Below are 21,053 nucleotides of genomic sequence, written 5' to 3'. Positions count from 1 at the left end.
TTCTGTGAAGACTTCACATTTGCAAGGCTCATGGATACCTTACTGTGTATCCTCTGTATGAAACAATAATGCTTGGAATCAATAAAGATAAAATGAATGGAGAGTGAGTACTTACATTTATGAAATATCAAATCTGTACACATAATAAGAGCATATTTCTTTTTATCACTCAGTCAGTAGATGACTATCAATACAAAACATAAAGCTGTATCTTCACAGAAATTTAGCCGTTCAGCTATCACTTCACATAAGCAAAATTGTAATATTGACCTGAGTCCATGTATGATAGTATGGAATGGATACTATACAACTAATTAGGAAAAATATGTACCATTGAGATATTTCTTTGTCTTTCTGCAATGTTTTATCCTACTCAGTCCTACTCTGCCCCTCAGTACAGAAGTTTACAAGGTCAAGAAGCATTCTTTAACTTCACTAATCTATGACATACATATCAGCATTTTAATTACTATTGACTATTCTCAGCTGTTAGAGGCACCTGTTTTGCTGAAAAGCCATCTTCCAATGCAGCATCAAAGAATTACTGCAGAAAACTATTCAGAAATTATTTAAATATAAACCTTTAATTAATTTCCACTGTATCGCCAAATACTGCAATCAACTTTCTTTGACCTTTGTAAATCCCTTTTTGTATTCATGGAACACATCATGTACAGAAGCAATGATTTCACAGATGTATTTATAACTCCTTGTTGGCTACTGGGCTGTTGAGTTGGTGGCAAAAAAAATAATTAAAATATTATACTTAAGATATTGCATGCACACTTTGAAGATCTAGAAACACAGAATGCTGATAGCAAAAGTGTTTCGGAACAGATTGCAATAAACCAATACACTGAAATGCTGTTCACAAAAAAAACACTCATCAAATTTTAAACTACAGTAAAGTATGTTAAATGGCATGAGTGGATGCACTACATAATATATTTATTGTGTGACATAGTAACATATGCTATTTTATCGACTCTTTTAGCTTGAGTCTCTAAGTAGCAAGGTGGTGGGTTTTTTTAACGACACAGCCCTCAGATGCAAGCCCTGCTCAGATACCCCAGAAAACTACACCAAAAAAACGTTCCAGTCTTATGTTGTTATTGATTGAACTGTACACCCTCAGCTGCACTGACTTTTATTTATTGCCAATGTCATATACAGTAAATGGTTCCGGTCACCTAACTGTACACACAAGAAACCAGTCACTGTTTTAACAGCTGATTTTCTAAAGTCAAGAAAGAATAGAAATAAACTGTTAAAAATTTAATTTGTTTCTGCCATGTCACAGTCTAAAATGCATGGCCATCATATACTACCAGATGCAGTATTTTAACTAAGTCTATATTCTTTCCAAAGTATATGTCAACCAATGTATTTCCAACCTTTCAAAAGAGTCTAACTCAAATGCAATTTTCCAGTATCCAAAATTTCTGTTAGGCTTAGAGATTTGCTAAAAGAAAATAAGACTTCAAAATGTCTTGTGTTTTCCTAAGGAAGTTTTACTAGCGTATAATTTACCTGTATTGAAAATAAGAAAGTATAGCTGCATATACACACTTTCTAAACTGGAAGTGAAGTTAACCCTGAAGACGGGCTTTCCCATGGCAGTCTGGATTCTGTCATAGCTCCAATGTGGTGACATGGGAAGGGAGAGCACTTTTGAAGCCCACATATTTGCCATCATCAAGCAGAAGCACTCCTGGGAAATGACTGACTCTTCCAAGTCAACCCCAGCTGTCCTGAACTGAGCCCTGGCAAGAGGAAGGGAAAGCGTCACCACACAGGGCCAGGAGATGCTGGTGTGATGACAGCCCAGAGAAGACTTTCCTTCATCTCACCAATGCAGGCTGGCTCAAACTTCCCAAGGGAGAAAGGCATGATTATCACCAACACTATTGCCTGTGGATTCCTGGATCCAGTGAACGCCAAGATATTTACAACCTTCAGTGACTGTTAGCTCAGCATGTCAAAGCACCACATTTAATTTCTTATTCAAAACCAAACTTATCCCACACTAAAACAAACTTGTGCAGCACACTAGGTTCCATGTTAATCCAAAGTCACTGGCTCACACTGTCCATTCTTCTCAACATCCTAAAAACCCTCAACCACATTTTCACCAATGCTTACACTATAGTATTAAACAGACCCCACTGATGATTCAAGGCTGGAAATTGCACAGGCATATTGCACAGACAGAAAAAAGCCCTGCACCACAAAACAGAGACTCTATTTGTCAGGCAGGAAAGAAGAGGGAGATGGAAAAAGCAGAGGGAGACTGCAGAGTGATGCTGCAGTCAGGAGAACAGCCCTCAAGAAAGTAGAAACTTAACTAACGCCAGTTCAGCAATTTACAGGCAGCAGACTAGAGGCTGAATGTCATCATCAGTCTCGAGAGGTTTATTGTAAAATTACTGAACTTCCACGTGGTTACAAGTATTTTTGAGGGATAAAGCTCATTTTATTGCCTTGCCCCACCTTACCCCAATTACCACGTCCAGCCATATGAAAATGATACAATAAATGACTGGAAGCAACTTTAACAGGCCAACTGAACCACCCCAGGGCCCTGGGGAGGAATCAGCCACACCTGAGTCAGTTATGATCACTGTCTAACGCCGTCTTAAAACCACTGACCACACAGAGCCCCCAGCCCCCAGTGGCACCAGGACTGCAGCGCATCAGTACTTTTATTTTTGGAAAATTCTATGTGAACCTGCACAGCAGTGTCTTCACTTATCAGTCTATTATCTTGCAGTACATTCATTTATTTCCCTTCTATGAGAAGCCGTTTTAGCTTACCCTGTAATTTTAGTTATATACTATTTCCATAAAAAGACACATGTATGTTTGAGTTTGATGTCATTTTGATGGTCTGTTATTTTATTGTGTGCAGCTAATGGTGCTTTTTCATATAATACAGCTATTTCCAACATTCTTTAATGCTGATGCTGATGGATCGTTTTTTTTCTGCTGGAAGCTGTCTTTTTAGTTACAAATAGAAATAATAGATCACTTCAGCTCTAGCTTTAACATCATGCTGGACACCTGTATTTGCTCCAGTAGCAAACTGTTGGAAGTATTTAATATTCCATACTCAGTAATGTTTGTAATATGGAACAGCAGAAACTTCACTTGACTGTGGCACAGAAAGACATTCACTTGTACTTGGACCAAGGGCATCAGTAGCAAATCGTTCAAAATTTGAAGACTGAGACATACCACTCCCATTGTCTGCATCATTTTGTAAGCACGAATGACACCGCAAGCCAGAACCTGGGCAGAATCAAAGAAAACTAAAGACCTGGGGGGTGCAGGTGAAAAATTTTCGTGCCCAAGTTATTTTCTCTTCCATTTTACCAGTAAGAGGAAGGGGTACAGCCAGAAATAGGCGTATAATGTGCATCAACTTCTGGCTTTGCAGCTGGTGCTGTCATGAGAGGTCTGGCTTCTGTGACAACAGGACATTCTTTGACTATAGCCTGTTAGGGAGGGATGGGATCCATCTGTCTAGAAAAGGCAAGGGGCTCTTTGGCAGCAGGCCGGCCAGCTTGGTGAAGTGGGCTTTAAACTGAAGGACTTGGAGGGAGTGGTCCAATGTGGCAATGTTCATGCCATCACACCCAACTGGGGAATAAGCCAGCCCAACCAGAGCAGCAGTAGATGTTCCTTAGCTGCCTCCCAAGGTGAGTATCAGAAGGCCAGCCATCTCGAGGATGCGCATGACTACAGTGGATCCTCTTGCACCGCTCCTGGGAAACCTGCACGCTCGATTACCTCTCTGAAATGCCCATACACCAACACACGCAGTGTGGGGAATAAACAGGAAAGATTATAGAGATGTGTGTGTGGTCACAGGGCCATGATCTCATTGCAATTACAGAGACATGGTGGGATAGCTCATGACTGGAATGGACGGCTACGTAAATTTTGGGAAAGACAGGCCAGCAAGGAGAGGTGGTGGAGTTGCTTATTATGTGAGGGAGAAACTGGAACATATTGAGCTCTCCCTTGGGGTGGATGCAGAATGAGTTGACAGATTATGGATGAAGATTAAGGGGCAAGCCAACACAGGGACACCGTTGCGGGCGTTTGCTATAGACCACCTGATCAGGAAGAGGAAGTCAATGAGGCTTTCTACAGACAGTTGGAGGTAGCCTCATGATCACAGGCCCTGGTTCTCACGGGGGACTTCAATCTCCCTGCTGTCTGCTGGAAAGACAACACAGTTAGGCTCATGCTGTCCAGGAGGATCCTGCAGAATGTTGATGATAACTTTGATACAGGTGTTGGAGGAGCCAATGAGGCGAGATGTGCTCTTAGACCTTGGCTTCACAAAAAAAGAACGGCTGGTTGGGGAATGCGAAGGCTGGGGTCAGCCTTGGCTACAGTGACCACGATATGGTGGAGTTCAGGATCCTCCATGGAGGAAACAGGACAACAAGTAGGATTGCAACCCTGGACTTCAGGAGAGCTAACTGGCCCCTTCAAGGAGGAACGTGGAAAAATCCCACAGGTTAGGGTTCTAGAAGGTAGGAAGTTCAAGAGAGCTGGCTAATATTCAAGCATCACTTCCTCCAGGCTCAAAATAGGTGCATCCCCATGAGTAAGGAATCAAGTAAAGGGGGTAGGAGGCCTGCATGGATGAGTAAGGAGCTTCTGGCAAACCTCAAATGAAAGAAGGAAGTTTAATGGGACGTGGAAAAAGGGACAGGCCACTTGAGAGGAATATAGGGATGTGGTCAGAACATGCAGGGATGGGACAAGGGAGGCTAAGGTCCATTTGGAATTAAATGTGGAAACGGAGGTCAAAAGCAACAAGAAAGGCTTCTTCAAGTACATCAGTAGCAAAAGGAAGACTAGGGAAAATGTGGTCCCACTGCTGAATGAGGGTGGTGCCCTGGTGACGAAGAACACAGAGAAGGGGGAGTTACTAAATGCCTTCTTTGCATCAGTCTTCATTGCCACGGTTGGCCCTCAGGTATCCCAGACCCTGGAGGCAAGAGAGGAGGTCTGGAGAAAGGAAGACTTTCCCCTGGTTGAGAAGGATTATGTTAGAGATCACTTAAGCAAACCTGACACCCACAAATCCATAGGCCCCAATGGGATGCATCCCTGAATGCTGAGGGAGCTGGCAGATGTTATTGCTAAGCCACTCTCCATCATCTTTGACAGGTCACGGAAAACAGAAGAGGTGCCTGAAGACTGGAGGAAAGCCAACGTCATGTCATTCCAGTCTTCAAAAAGGGCAAGGAGAGGGACCCAGGAAACTACAAGCTGGTCAGCCTCACTTCCATCCCTGAAAAGGTGATGGAACAGCTCACCCTGGAGGTCACCTTGAACAGTGTGGAAGAAAAGCAAATCGTTAGGAACAGTCAACATGGACTCATGAAGAGGCAATCATGCCTGACCAACTTGATAGCCTTCCATGATGGAATGGCTGGCTGGGTAGACAAGGGGAGAGCAGTAGATGTTGTCTACCTTGACCTCAGCAAGGCTTTTGACACTGTCTCCTAAAACATCCTCAAACGTAAACTCGGGCAGTGTGGGTCAGATGAGCGGACAGTGAGGTGGATGGGGAACTGGCTGAAAAGCAGAGCTCATAGAATTGTGATCAGTGGCGCAGAGCCTGGCTGGGGGCCTGTAGCTCATGGTGTTCCCCAGGGGTCAGTGCTGGGTCCAGTCTTGTTCAACTTATCCATCAGTAACCTGGATGAAGGGACAGAGCACACACACCCTCAGCAAGTTTCTGGCGATACAAAACTGGGAAGAACGGCTGGTACACCCGAAGGCTGTGCTGCCATTCAGCAAGAGCTGGGCAGACTAGAAAATTGGGTGGGGAAGAAACTAATGAAGTTCAATAAAGGCAAACATAAGGTCCTGCACCTGGGGAGGAATAACCCCACGCAACAGTACAGGCTGCTGCTGACCTGCTGCAAGGGCAGCTCTGTGGAGAAGGACCTCGGAGTTCTGGTGGACAATGAGTTGCCCATGGCTAGCGGTGTGCCCTGGTGGCCAAGAAGGCCAGTGGGACCCTGGGGTGCATTAGGAGCGTGGCCAGCAGGGCGAGGGAGGTGATCCTCGCCCTCTGCTCTGCCCTGGTGAGGCGCATCTGGAGCGCTGTGTCCAGTTCTGGGCTCCCCAGTTTGAGAGAGGGAACTACTTGGGAAGGTCCAGCAGAGGGCTAAGGAGATGAGGAGGGAACTGGAGCATCTCTCTTACAAGGAAAGGCCCAGAGAGAGCTAGGCCTGTTTAGCCTGGAGAAGAGAAGGCTGAGAGGGATCTTATCAATGCATACACATCTCTTAAGGGCGAGTGTCAGGAGGACGGGGCCAGGCTCTTCTCAGTGGTGCCCAGTGACAGGGCAAGGGGCAACAGGCACAAACTGCAGCACAAGAAGTTCCATCTGAACATGAGGAAGAACTTCTTTACCTTGAGGGTGACAGAACCCAGGCACAGGCTGCCCAGAGAGGCTGTGGAGTCTCCTCTGGAGATGTTCAAAACCCACCTGGACATGACTGCGCAACCTGCTGTAGGTGACCCTGCCTTAGCAGGGGGTTGGACTAGATGATCACCACAGCCCCCTTCCAACCCTAGCCATGCTGTCATATTTTACATTAGGACTGTATTGCACATCACAAATACAATATACGTAGTCCAAATATGAGCCAGTATTCCCACACTTTATATCAGGAATTCAGACCCAGAAACTGGGAAATTCTTCAGCAGATGCTTAACACACTCCACAGTGTACTACTGTGTCAACCTAAGTGACAGCTTAAGTATCTGAGTAACTCTAGGCCTCGTTATTTTTTATATCAGAGTTATTTTTATTCTTATTACAGAAACTAACTCCTATGCAATAATTGTAGTATCTCAAAGAGCAGTGGAAGTGCTTTACAGTTGGAGTCATTGTTGGTCAACTATGCAAGATGTAGCTGGACAGAGCTTTCTGTCAGCAGTTAATCCCCATCGACCCTTGCTGGGCACGTATTAGAATCTGTAGGCCACTGGCATCAAGAAATGGGGCTCCCCGAGATTCAGTTTTCAAAAAGCAATCACAGGGAATTTAGCAGTCATTATTTACAGTGACAACAGCCACACTATGTGTCCAGTAGAGTCATGAACTGAATTTGCTACTTCACTGAATTTCCAGTATCTTTTGTTTGACGTTACAACAATTTCATGGCCTAAAGACTAGTTTATCCTTCATGCTCCCAAGGCACAGCAGTACCCCCTTACTTCTGTCAGAGCACAAACAGGGCAAATTAGTGGGAAACTTTTTTCTTCACTTACCAGACACCTAAATCTCCTCTGTGCAGCCCAGTCAACTTCTTGTTTGGAATGACAAAGATCATACAACACATGTAGCATATTTCCTACACTTACTCATTTTTGTCCTACCGGCTTTGTCTTTCCATATCTGAAGTGCAGGTTGAATTCCATCATCCCATGAACTGACGCTAATTGCATCTGACTTTAACAGTATGCTTTAATCTCTGCTGCATCTTCCTTTTCTTCTTCTCAAATAGCCCCACTCCTGAACCTGTACATTTAAACAGCCACCTGCCAACATCTGCAAAGGGTCTAAATATCATAAAGAAAATTTCTTCATTTAAAAGTTAAATTCTCTCAGTAATAAGACGTACACCAGATCAATTATCAGATGGTTGATTACATATATCTGACTAGAGGATCCTCAAGAAAATAGTTGTGTTTTTTTTTCTTGTAATGCTTGCCAACCAACTTCATTATGACTTAGAAATATAAAATCTGCAAAATGGGCCCTGAGCTGTATGACAAAGCAAAACAAATTGAGTTCAAGATGCTATCAACCTGAAAAAAAAAGTTATTAATACAAGAACAGGCCTCCCTGTGTCAACTGGAACAGACTCTTGGCACCTCTTCCTCAAATACACTGGGTAAAGCATAAGACAACTTACACCTGAAAAAAAATAAACCAGGGATCCATTTGTGGAAGACTTTGACTCTCTTCTGCATGACACGCTTCATTTTGTCGGTATGACTGATGACAGAAATGCCTTCCATTCTTGTTTGGTGAACAAGCTGGCAATGCATCTTCAACCAACAGTGTTTGAGGGTGGCTGCTTTTTTTTCAGCATTGGAAAGAAGACATTTCCTCTAATGAGTTTTCCTTGGCTGTTCAGTATTTATTACAGGTACTTAAGCAGAGCTTTTATTACTTAATGTTCCATTTCTTTCCAAAAGGATAACACCAATGCTTGTGTAATGCTGCCCTATAGTCTCATAAAATTGATAGCAGCTCCAAACTTTTCCTGGGCATAATCCTACCAGCATGCCAGTCCCATGATAGCATATATTATGACAATGCTAAATAGGCTTCACTGGGAAGTCTGTCACCTCTACCATCTGCAGCATGAATCTACATAAAAGAGCTGAAAACACGAAGAGTTTTTTATCCTGCTGTTTTCTCCCGTCTCTCTGTCCTAACATACACATGCATACCTCCCTGCATGGCAGAACGGCTGGGGGACCCAACGCCTCCCCCTAAGATGTGAGGCTGGGTAGCAAGTCCTGGGCGTTACATCCACTTTACATAATGTTTGCCCCCACAGAGGCTGAAAGTTTTGTATAGATCTGGGGTCACTGCTGTGGTGAACTGCATGGAAATTATTCCCTCTACCCACAAAGGGAGTCAACAGCAGGATTACAACAGTGCACAGGTCAAGTGCTGGCCCTTTCCTGCAGGGTGGATTTTGGTATTGCTGCCCCTTGCTTTCAGGAGCGAGCCAGTTTTCTTCTCAGAGGGAGGAAGCATCTTGAGATACCTTCCAAGCTTTGATCAGAAACTTATCAGGGAATGAAGATCATTAGCGCTGGTCAGGAAGCTGAGAAATCAACACATTGTGCATGGAGCAGGAGTAAAGATGCCAAATGTAGCCATTTTAATAAAAATGACAGCAAATTGCTCTTATTTCTATGTTCCAGGCATGGAATTGCCTGTCTCTGGTACTAGAAGGCTGGAGAAATAGGTTACACCTCCACAGCATTTAGATAACAAAATCTGCAAGGAAAGCTATAATGGCTCCTACCCCCTTGCAGCCCCAGGTCACCGCACCGTACACTTGCTGGCGAACTGGGGAGAAATGAGGACAACTGGGTTCTCCTGATCTTACCAGGAAGATTTTCATTTTTGCAAATGGAAAATCTGTGCTGGCATCTAAGGGAGTGAGGCAAAAGGCTCCACCTTTAACCCATCTCAAGCCTGTCATTAATGCTGCCAGAAACGGCACTGACAGTTGACTTACACTGCACCGCCACCACTAAGGGCTGCTGCTTGGTAAGTGGCAGTGCTCTGCCCAAGCTGCCGGCCCTCCTTCCTCCTGTTAAAGGTGAACATGCATGAAATATCCAGCTGGCAGCACTTCCACCTTCACAGGTTGCCATGGTCTGACCACAAGCCAGTCATGTTAAGGGGCATGGGAAGGATACAGAAGATTTTGATTTATTAAATCATTTACAGCCCTCTTTTCTTTCCATGTCCCATGACACAAGAAATGTGGAAGTACTGTTAACCACGGGCACCTAGAGACTGCGCCTTGAAGAAGCTACAGTTCTGCCCTCCCCAGACTCCTGTACCAGCTCAGGTATCAGCCAAGTCTCCTTTCTTAATCCCTTTCTGCAACATAACAATTGCCATCACTGGGATGTTTATTTCCAAAGAAGTCATCAACTAAGTGCCAAACTCGCTCACTCTCAGTGGAAGATTTTCATTTCACCTTCCTCCCTCTGCACATATATATTTATTCCCCCAATACCAACACAGATGCACTCGCATATAGATACCAGTAATGGGACTCAACTCTTCCCTGTTTATTAAAGCCTCTTTCTTGAGCGGGATTAATCTTGGCAGCTGTCTGACAGGAGAGACTGTGTGGGAGGAAAAAGGTTTTATCTAAAACTTGAAAGAAAGGAAAATAATCTTTGAGAGAACCTACTGTGTTTCAACTCTTGCTCCTTCAGTGAGAGACTATTTACTAACAGAAAATTCTCAACAACAGCAACACTACGGAAGCATTGCTCTGAAAGGTAACATAATGACCATGTATTTTTTCTTTCCTTTCACTTACGTGGCAACTTTTCAAAACATTTATTAATAATACAACTGAGTCTCTCCATAGGAGGCTAGAATCTAAGTTGGTTTTGAAAGTCAAAGTGAAGCAAATCCCCTGGTTTTCTTCTAGCAATGGTGGAGCAGAAAAGGTCTCCACTTCCCACGCCGCCTCTACCGTACTTTCTGAGACAGGAAGCCTAACAAACAAGGCAGTGTGAAATATTGCTGTATTTCTAAGTTACTCTTCCAGAGCAATCACACTGATGAAACATACCACTGTTTCTCATAATGAAAGTTTGCTCTTACAGAAGCTGTATTTCCCCTGGCTCGTACAGCTGCCTCCCTTGAAAAAGGTCACCTTGCTCCAAGGTTGCATCCTGACCTGCACTGGGAAGGCAGAGTGCTTTGATGTCAATGTGGACACTCTGCTTCTAGTCTCACCAATCTACCCCTGTGCTTCTCCACGTCCTCCTCAGCTCACGGGCTGGCTCTGTGCCCAAATCACTCAACTATTTTTCCAGCTCTGGGCTCTTGTTCCAGCCTGTCCCACTTATTCTCTCTTCACCTTCCCGCTGATGTCTGGTTCTATCCTACACTGGCTCCTCATTGGCTTTATGTCACTCGGGGCCCTTGCCCCTTGCTGTCACCCTGCTGCTTCCTCCTCCCAGCTGCCTGTGCCCAGGGGCCATGGCAAGGAGTGCCTCCCTGCCTGCAACTCCAGGGCTAAGCACAGCAGCTACTTCAGTCAAGCTCCCCAAGGCAAACCAAGCCTAACGGCTGACCTTTCGGTCTGAGAAATTTCAGCTGAAGCAATTAACAGATAAACACAGACAAAAATGCAATTTTGCATGGCAAATGCTGGATTTCTAGCTGCTATGCCTTATCTCATTAAAAATTCCAGCTTTAACATGTAAAAATGTTAGAGACTTCTCATCCTGCCCCCCACCCCAAATCTATTTGGCACCAAAGGCACACATGGTAAACCAACAATATACAAGAACACCTGGAAATCATGGGAATTTGCAACTGATGCAAAACGGTTGTTTCTGAGCAAACCTCTCCTGGAAGGTTCTCTGTACCTCAGAGAATTAAATTTAAATAACTAAACAGTCTCCATTTGAAGCAGTTCACTGTGGCATCTGCCATCCTGACGCAAGGATCCCTGAGAGGATGTCAGTACAGACAGCAAAAGCCACGGTGCTTCATCTGCCTGCACTTCTCTTGAACAGTTCAATAGCACAACACACTATTTGCCACTATTGCATCTGCCTTCACCTGCTGCCAGTGCTGCTTCAGGCTTCAGCAACGCTGATGTATTAATGTCAAATTGATCATATTTGAGGCTGCTCTCCAGAGCGCAGGTTCAGTTCTTACTGGATTCTCTAGGAAGGCACTTTAATGCTCCATTCCCACCCCTTTGACAGCAATGACGTTTATCACACAACTGCTCTGTATGTTTAGCATATTTCAAAATTATTTTGGTAAAAACAGAATAAATTTTACACAACGAAGCTTTTTCAAGCATTTTAAAAGACATGCAGAGCATGAAAATGATGCAGTAACCTGTTCACATACTGCTCTGCCATCTATCTCCCCAGACTCTTGAAAAACTGACATGGTTCCTCAAGGGACTTACTTGATTAAAGAACATTAATTAATTGAGTGAACATCTGTGCTGTTTTGCAACTAAGAATTAAAATTAGCTAGGAATTGTAATCTCCTTAAAAGTGAAAAGTATACAGAGAAACTGCAGCCCACCTTCTCACAACACTTGGGTAGGGATAAGCAACTACAGCAGTCACCATAACGGTTCCCAAGAGATCTGTACAGCCCTGCGGTGGAAGTTTGCTTCCTGGCTAGCCTGACAACAGGAACATTTTATTCTTGGCTTCATGCATTAACATATTAACCATGACAGTGCTGACATTTGTTGCTAAGTAAAATTGAATGTAAATGGTCTAGAAAGTTGCCATTAAATTTAGAAATTATTTTTGGAGTTTGAAATTAAGTACTGCCAACACAACTCATGTTTCCACTTATCTGCAAATATGACAGGAATTTTAATGACTTCTCCAAACTCCAGATATAAAACAAAGAAGGGAAATAAAAGTAATTATTTTAATTATTACAAAAAGCAACTGACCTATACGGTATCATAAGAGCCAAGGACTATCCAACAGGACAGAGTAAGTAGGAGGGCTAGACAAGAAAAATGTCATGTTACATGTGGAAATGAAATGTTGCTTCCATCCCCCTTCCAGCCACCAGCATAACCACTAGGTCAAGATACAACCAGGATCATCCTTTTCCTCACATGGGTGATACTCTTAGTTATTTAAACATGGGGCTTTATTCCCTCAGATCAAAGGAAGGAGCTGAGGAGAGCTGAGCTATTGGTATGCAGCACCAGGAAGAAGTGGAGATTAACAGCAAAAATGGGATTTCATTGCATGTGACAGAAGCCAACTAAGAGTCTAGAGACTGCAAATATCAGATGACTGTGAAACAGAGAGTCTTTGAGCAAGAAGGTAGATTCATTTAAGCTGTTCTTAATAGCACTGCAGACACTTGGTTTAGAGGTAGTCAATGCAAAAGCCAGTCTGGAATTATACGGGAGTGCTCAGCCATGCAATATGAGACTGCAATGAGAATTGGTGGATTCTTACAAGTATCACAGATATTTGTAAAATTGTCAGAGGATTATTTCCAGTATAGTCACCTGCACAGTGACTGTACTCAGTCACTGGTTTGCAACATACTTAGCTGTATGCTTTTTCAGAAACGGCTTTTAACAACAGCAGGTGGTTCAGGGAAATGAAAGACACCTCTCAGGACATTTCCTTAGCATCCACTAATTGTGGATGGTTTCTCAATGGTTTACTTTCCAATCCCTGCTTGGTAAAGAAAACGGAAATCTGAGAATTTCTGTGCAAGGCAGGTTGAATGCGTCTCTTCCTTATAGCCCCTCACCTGTATCTGGTGGAAGCTTTAGAGCAGGGGGCCAGGAAGAGGTACCTTAGAGCACTGGAAGACCAGCAGCAGCCTCAAGGAACCTGCCAGCACTCAGCATCCCAAGATGAAGTGATGGGGCAGGCAGCACCTGGAACCTGTGTAGTTCACTCACATGGCTGCCAGCTGCAGGAGTGCCCAGCCATGTGGATCCCAGTTTGACCTGGGCCCAGAACCACTTGAATTTTCTGTAGGAAAATTAAGCTGGGAATTCATCAGACCTTGCTTGCTCTGCTGTCACAACAACAGTGACAATCTTATTTAACCTATTTTTCTTTTCTTCCTACTCAGTTTTTCATTTTCATAGGTGTTCCAATACCATATAATATCTGGCAATAGAATTCTGTCTGGAATAAAATTGTTCCCCCCTCTTTTTTGCTCACAGTGTAGAAAGTTTAAATCGTGCTGAAGGATTAAAAAATAATCTATTTGCTGTCATGATATCATTCCTCAGGCTTATCTACTTTCTTTGGGCAGTAAATACATTTTTTGTGCTACCTGGCCCCATTCCAGCCCAGCATTACACTGGTGTAAAAACTCTGAAGAATAGAAAAAAGAATGTGCTAGTGCCAGATTGTAGCCTTCTGCAAAAGGGGCCTTAACCTTTCGTCTGAGGGGTTTGTGCTTCTGAAAATAGAGCATGCCATTTGTCAGTTGCAAGCAAAAGCCTCTGAAAGAAATACTGAAGTTTGACAACATACACTCTCTTAGCATCTGGTGTGTAAGCTACTCCCCAAGAAAAAGTCCCCAGTGTGACTGAAGAGAAAATGTCATCGTTCACACCAAAAGATATTCTGGGGTGGATAACCCACGGACTAGCAGGATGCATGGGGTGGGGTGGGGCAGGGTGACTGTAAGATATACCCTAGATCACCCCTCCCCACAGCACAGAGTGCACCAAGATGCCCTGGAGACTGTGGCATCACTGAGTCTTACTGGAGACAGCATACACCTCAGAGAATGTAAGTATTTGTAGTAGTGAAATAAAGATAAAAGCTGGGGCCGTCTGGGAGGTGTGTGCATACGGCAGTTACAAAGCTTGGAACAAGCATGGGGAAAAATGCATAGTCATAACCACAGATTTGATCATCACCTGGTCTCATGAACAATAGTCTGTGTCACAAAGACGACATGACAGGTGCACGTAATGAGTCACTTACCCTGGAATCCTTTTCCAGGTGAAGCTTGTGTTGAAGACTGCGTCTTCTCCTGGCCTTGGCAATGCCATTGTGATAAAAGAAGTACCCAGTATCTAAAAAAGGGAGCTGAGGAAGAGAGAAAAAAACATCATGAAGCTATTGGCTACTAATAAGGATGACATGGAAAACTTTTACCTGTGAAGAGACTCAGGAATCTAGAGTAAAACTTACAAAGAGTTACACCAGAGGACCCAAATCACTCTTGAGAATGTCACTCCATGTTACTTTTGAAAAGTGTGCCCACAACACTGAAGTTATTTGCTACAGGTTTACAACGCATAACTTCACTTGTACACACTTTGTACTACCACCCGATGTTTAAAGTCAACAGTGCCAGTTTCTGAAGGGCTTCCCAAATCACATCAAGATTATTTCCTGAAAAATCTACAATAAAAGAACAGAATGAACCACAAATTATTTGAAACTACCACAAACCATCCTTCAGCCATAAGGCGTTACACAAGTGCTTTTCTGAGCCATTACAATGCACCCGAGCTGATGCTGTAAGTGGTAAGGCAGAAGCAGAGTGATTTCCACTCAGAAAAATATGATATATGGAATTTCTTCTGAACACCAGCAAACAGAACGTACAAAGAACTTTAAGGAAACAGACAGCTCGCAGTGTCCAGCTGGGAACAGTCTTGTATAACTTTACTGTCCAAGACATTTAGGCAGCAAGCAAACACCTCCTGAGGGCTTTCCAGCCCCACCTGAGGCGGGTGCCAGGGAAGGAAGATGTATGTCTGATATTAAATGCACCTGTCTCCACGGGACTGGCAGAGAGTGACTGGAAGGCTAGCAGACATTTAGCTTTGGGAAGGCTAAAAGACATGGTATTAGGAGAATAGCATCTCACTTCTAGCAGTCAATTATAAAGCTCCATTTGCAGCTCAAATTGTACAGCTTTTTCCTCATTCCAATTAATAGGAAGATTCCAGCTGAACATTTAAATCTAAGCAACTAACTGTCTATTTTTAAACTATGCTTCTCTTCGTAAAAGTTAAAAAAAAAATTCTTGTTGGGAAGTCATATGTTAATGCTGTGAACATTTTGACTTCAAAGGTTAGACTACCCTGTATGTAAAATAACTACTTAAAAGAGATACTCCAGAGCCGTGACAGCCCTGTTCCTCTCTATTTTATTATCCATACTTCATAACATAAACCTCTTTAGCAGGAGTTCAAAGTTCTTTACTGAAAAACTGTGACTGACATCTAGATTACTCATTGTGAAAACCAGGGCTGGATAAGGGTAGCAGGATCTCGCTGCCATAAAACAGTTTCCATGCCTGTATACAGGTATGCATAGTTCACAAATACAATTTTCATTCTATTAAATTACCTTCTGTTTCATTAAATCTATCAGTACATCTGGTGTGGTTCTGCAAACATGTTTTAGCATACATGTGGAGCAGTATGGGAATGGAAATTTCACAGTGAATTCTGAAAGTTTAAAATCTGGTAACTTTCCAAAAATGAGTATGTGAGTTTTGTGGGTTTCTTTTTCTACAAATTCTTTTTTTATGTTAATTGAAACATTTAATACCAATGAAATAAAAACATTTCATTTTCACTTTTAAAATTGCACCGTGTATGATACATAATATATAAATGCAAAGTAACTTAAAAAAAAAAAACCACCACAAAGCATTCTGTTCTGATAGAAAGACCTCTTTTTAAGTGTATATAAAAGGTTAAGGAGATTTTGTCAAAATCATTATGGTTCCTTGGAGCTGATTTGCAGGGCTGACTGGAGAGCTCTTCTGGGCAAATAATCAGATTTTTTTGCATGAGCTCCACATGCATGTGAAGAACAGAACAACTGAGGCAGAAGGAAAAATGAGGCTATGAAAGCTCAGGGCAGTGGCCACAGAAGTCTCCTATACTTCCTATCTACCCCTCAGAGCCACAGATCTTAAGGCTCAAATTCTGTCTGGGTTTACATAACTTTTTAAAAGGAAATTTATGTTTAAAATGCCTGTATCTGACATCTTTACCCACTGGGAATCACGTTATTTCCATAATCCAGAGAGTTTGGCAATAGGTCTGACTGTCCAGGAAAAAGCCCTTCCCCACGTCAGAAACATTACTCTATGCCTCAAAAATATGCAGGGGAAAAAAGCTCACATAGCCAGATCAGTTACAGCTTGAAATCCACTCACTGTACTAACCATTGCCATCCATCGCAAGCTGTGGTCCAATTACCCCTCTAATTCCCTCAGTGAAATCAGGCTATTTTCCTTCTTTCTATCTCAGTATCAACCATTCAAATCAATTCCGGTCAAACATTGATCTTGATGTTCCTCCATTAAGGAAGATTCTCAGCAATTTTGAAGATATCGGCAACATACAGCTCGTATTCACTGTTCATTTTCTGTGCAGGGTTAGTTTCCAGTGCCACTTAGAATGAGGCAATATATGATACAGTAAACGTTTAAAGCCAGCGTATTCAAGGCTGACCATAAACAAAGGTAATTACAGTTAGTACAACAGTGATCACACTTACGGACTAAATTAATAAATTTGAGACTCTTCCACTCTTTCCACAGATAATCCCAGTAATCTTTCAGGAACTCAGATATTTTACAATTCACATGGTTTTCACACTTGCTTAATGAAACTGGGGGCGGGGGGGGGGGGGGGGGGGGACACGACGACAGACAGGAAGGCAGCTAAGTGAGGCAGTACGTGAAATATTAAATGATCAAACATCATGGATTGTGAATAATTAATAGCAGAAACCAAGCAATTTGCTGGAATAATCTAAATTCCACAGTAACATTAACACTAATGAATGTACACACAGGAGAAGTGAGATGCCAGCAAAAGGCCTAAAACATCACACATTTTGATGAGCATTTTGCCTTGAGATCTGACGACAAGCAACCTCTGAAGTGCCCCTGCTACCGAGCCAGTAACTCCTCTGCGGCAACCAAATGGCAGGACGCAGGTAGCTCCCAGCGGGGTTTACGGTCCCGCAATTAGCTCCTCCAGGAGGCCTGCTCTGATGGGAGCTAAAGCAAAATAGCGAATAGCAAAATGAACAGTGCATGTAATGAAGCGAGATGAAAACAGAAGGGCTGCTGTACATAAAAAAACCCAAAATTCCGAAGGGTCAGCAGCGGTAACTACTGGGTATTATTCTCATTGTAAAGCTGGCACTGTACTTGAGTGAAATTCCTGTTTCAGCAGCAGCAGGCTCTGCATGTAGCATGGAAAAGTGATGCACTCAGCCTGGTGGCTCAGGTTCTTTCTGCAAGACAGAAAGAAAGCTTCCTGCCCTCAGAGAAAAATTAGCAATTATGTACGATAACTAAGTACTGGAAAGCACCTGAATATTCAAGTGAGGATTATTTAGAGTTAGAAAAGGGTCTACTACTGCCTTGATACATAAATATGGTCCAATATGAAGTACAACTGAAAATCTCAGGAATTACAGACACTTTGTTACTTGCAATATTTGTATAAAATTACTGGTCAAAAATACACACAAAATCAGAATCACAAACACCACAGCAAGTAGAGCAAAACCTTATACATCCACCCGTCTCCTCCTTTTCTTTAGATTTGCAGGTTCCTTGTGGTTATTAACAATACCATCTAAAGATGAAAATCTTAAGTTTAACTTCCTTCCTGAAGAGGGTATGGACCAGAAAATAACTTTTAAAAATTCAGTGTTCAACTAAATGCAGGAAAGAAAGCCTCTTTAAATGGAAGACGCTTATCTAGAACGCAAAATGGCTTGGAGGTACCGTTTGGTATAGAAGGAAGCAGACAATGCTTCATATCATGCACAGTTTTAGCACCGATACCTCTGACTCTGAAGTATCTTGGTTGTTCTTAGACTGCTGCTCCACCAGAGAAGTCCAAGTGTAATTAATATTGAAATAAAAATAAGTAAGTGAAATTCATGGTTCCCAGCCTTTCTGCACTCTCCTCCTTATCTGACAATCTTTCCCCAGGAAAAAAAAAAAAAAAAAAAAAAAAAGAGAGCAATAAGTTTACTCTGTGCTGTCCTTGATGCCACTCCGCAGGAAGAATGGCTGTAAATAACCAGCTACAATTCTCCCCTGCAAGGCATTGCTTCTGGGCAGTCATGCCCTGGTGCTGAAAGGGAGAGGGGGGAGGAAGAGACACAGTCCACTGCTCAGCCTCCAACCACTGATCTGCTCCAAGAAAGAAAAATCAGGTGTAAGGTAGCCTGTCCATCACCAGCACCTGATCTAGGATGGGGCTGCACACACAGCTCCCTCGGAGCTGAGGGCTCCCATTCCATTTTGCCTACTTGACAGAGAAAATCAAACTGCCTTTCTTTGTGGTCTTGCCTTGGGCAATACACATGGTGGCAGTAGATGTAGTTTTGCCTGTCATAAAGCAAAGAACATCGGTATCAGCTGCAAAATGGTACAGGGGTTTAAAGAAAAGAAGCCACAGAAAGACTCAATGCAGACGCTGTTCTGCATTCTAAAACAGCAACACTGGGGCCACCTTGAGCAGAGGTAACGCTGAAAACAACTGGAAGAGCATCAGTATCATCTGACCAGAAGAGCCTAGCAATAGCGAAGTTATCACAAAGCAGCAGTAAATGCTAACAAAAAAACAACCAAACAAAAAACACAGTTAAAAAAAAAAAAGTTGAATAAAACTGCCAGTGCCATCAGGTATTTACCTGGCTCTCAGTGAGAGGTCCAGCATTCACAGCCTGTCAACTAGTTTTAAGAGCAGACAAATGCAACACAAAAATAAAGAGGAATCTTGGTTCCCAGGCTTACCTTTAACATTAGATTTTACTGACTCACCTCAGGGTTCTCTCTACATACCTCTAACAAGCAAATTATGGCGCCCACAAAAAGCATAAGAACAGATTGGATTGCCCCCTCCTATTTTAACAGGACTGATGCCCAGTCTCGCCACACTGTCTTTCATGCTACATCACATAATGCAGCATTCCTACAGTACATCACTAGCTTTTGTGCATCATTTCCAACGACTTCTCCCTGACACTGCAATGTTCTAAAACTGGCAATGGAGGCTATGGTCCATAATGACTTTCTTTTGAGCAAAATAATTTAGAAATACAAGTAGAGGATGATTTATAACAAGTTACCCCAGGGTTGCCTCCTTTGATCATCACCAAAATCAGCATAAACAGATCCATCAGTGAACGAGGTTCATAGAAAGCTCTCATCCAGCCAGGCTGACAAAGACCCTCCTCAAGGCGCTTTGCCTGCCTTAGCATGAATATGTGGCCAGGCACGCAAGGGTTCAAACAAACACCGGTGCTAAAGAAACCCTTTGTCTGCTCTGAGGAAAAAAACCAATATCTATTCCCCAAAAGAAAAAAAATAAATAAAAAGATACTTTTTTTACAAAGTGTAACAAAAAGCATCTCTCCCCCACTGAGCCCAAGTACAGCTCCTGCCTTTAAAAGGGGCCATAAATCTACACAGGTGAGCTCTTTCATCCCATTACCACTCAGTAATTACACCAACGGAAAATATGACCCAAACCTGGCATAAGTAAATGTATTTGGAGCCTTCCCGGGCCCCACAGGCCTCACTCCTTCAGCTGCCATTACTGCTGAAGCACAACAAAGTGCCTCCCAGCAGAAATTAGAAACCTTTTAGAAACCTTTTCATCCCAGTTTCACCAAATGCACTGAGGATGCTTATAAATATTCAATATGAATTTTTAAACTCTTTCTCTCATTTTCCCTCACCCCAATTAGCATTAGAAATCATTTTACTTTTAAATACACAGATGGGAGCCAAGTCTGAAGTCAAAGGCACGCACTCGCTATCGCAAAGAGAGCCATGTAAGGGGAGAGCCAGCTAGAAACACAAGCAGCCCCCGGCATCAAAATAACATAGAACAAAGCACGAACAGGAAAGGATTAAGTCAAACATTAGCAGAGAAATGTGAAATAGCACAGAGGAGTAAAGCTGTGCCAGAGCTTACCCAACTTGAAATCCAGTCCACCACATCCACGCAGCCCCAGGCAAGGATTTCACACTTTCATTAGTGTGCTATAATTACTCTGAAGGCTCAGCATAAGGATCTCAGGTGAAGCTAGAGATCTGCACAAGCTCCAAACAACCCTGAAAGACTGACACAGCCAGGTCCAGGTCTGAGCGTTATAACAGTCTTCCTGGCTCATTACTCGTTGCACCTGTGTCTTATTCAGCTGCGTCCACTAAAGCCTAATCTGCTTGTCTTGGCAAATCTGGCAGGTGGGTCTGTGAGCCATAGCTTTAACACTCCCAAAATATAAATCTCATATTAAAACATCATCAGAAGACAATCCTTGTGAAATTAACTTATTAACACACAGTACAACGTTTCTCCTACAAAATAATTCAGAAAAGCCTCACTTACGCAAGTACATGTTTTCAGCTGTGTTTCATATACACATCCAACCACCTCCTAACGGAAACAGGTGATCGTAATAAGAAAGGATTGTGACTACTTGGTTGAGAGATCCAGAAGTCAATGGAAATATTGCCATACACATGGTAACAGGGCTACCTGTTATCGTTATTTAGGATATTGGTTATCCTGTAAGAACACGGCAACCTTGCTTAAAAAGTTCTATGAAATCTTTCTCAAGGCAGCAGAAGCAGTTTCAAATGGTTTCTGAAAGGTTCCCTCACCCCCACAGTGTAATGACTTTTCCTCTAGAAACAGTGTGAAGCCAAATGTGATATCCAAAGACTTTGAAGAATATAAGCCTTTGGATTT

At 42.8% G+C, this 21,053-nt stretch overlaps 1 protein-coding gene across 1 annotated transcript in view; it reads right to left on the bottom strand.

Annotated features, from left to right (window-relative positions):
- PCSK2 (proprotein convertase subtilisin/kexin type 2) overlaps positions 1–21,053 on the bottom strand; it is a 107,768-nt gene that overhangs the window by 72,234 nt on the left and 14,481 nt on the right. The window contains exon 2 of the mRNA XM_080407837.1: positions 14,278–14,382. Within this exon, the coding sequence (XP_080263963.1) occupies positions 14,278–14,382 (105 nt within the window). The remainder of the gene's footprint in view (positions 1–14,277; positions 14,383–21,053) is intronic.

The sequence above is a fragment of the Falco punctatus genome (genome assembly GCF_963210335.1).
Source record: "Falco punctatus genome assembly, chromosome: 12".
In the NCBI taxonomy this organism is placed as follows: domain Eukaryota; kingdom Metazoa; phylum Chordata; class Aves; order Falconiformes; family Falconidae; genus Falco; species Falco punctatus.
Note: the sequence above shows the minus strand (reverse complement) of the source record. Positions and strands in the feature narration are given on the sequence as shown.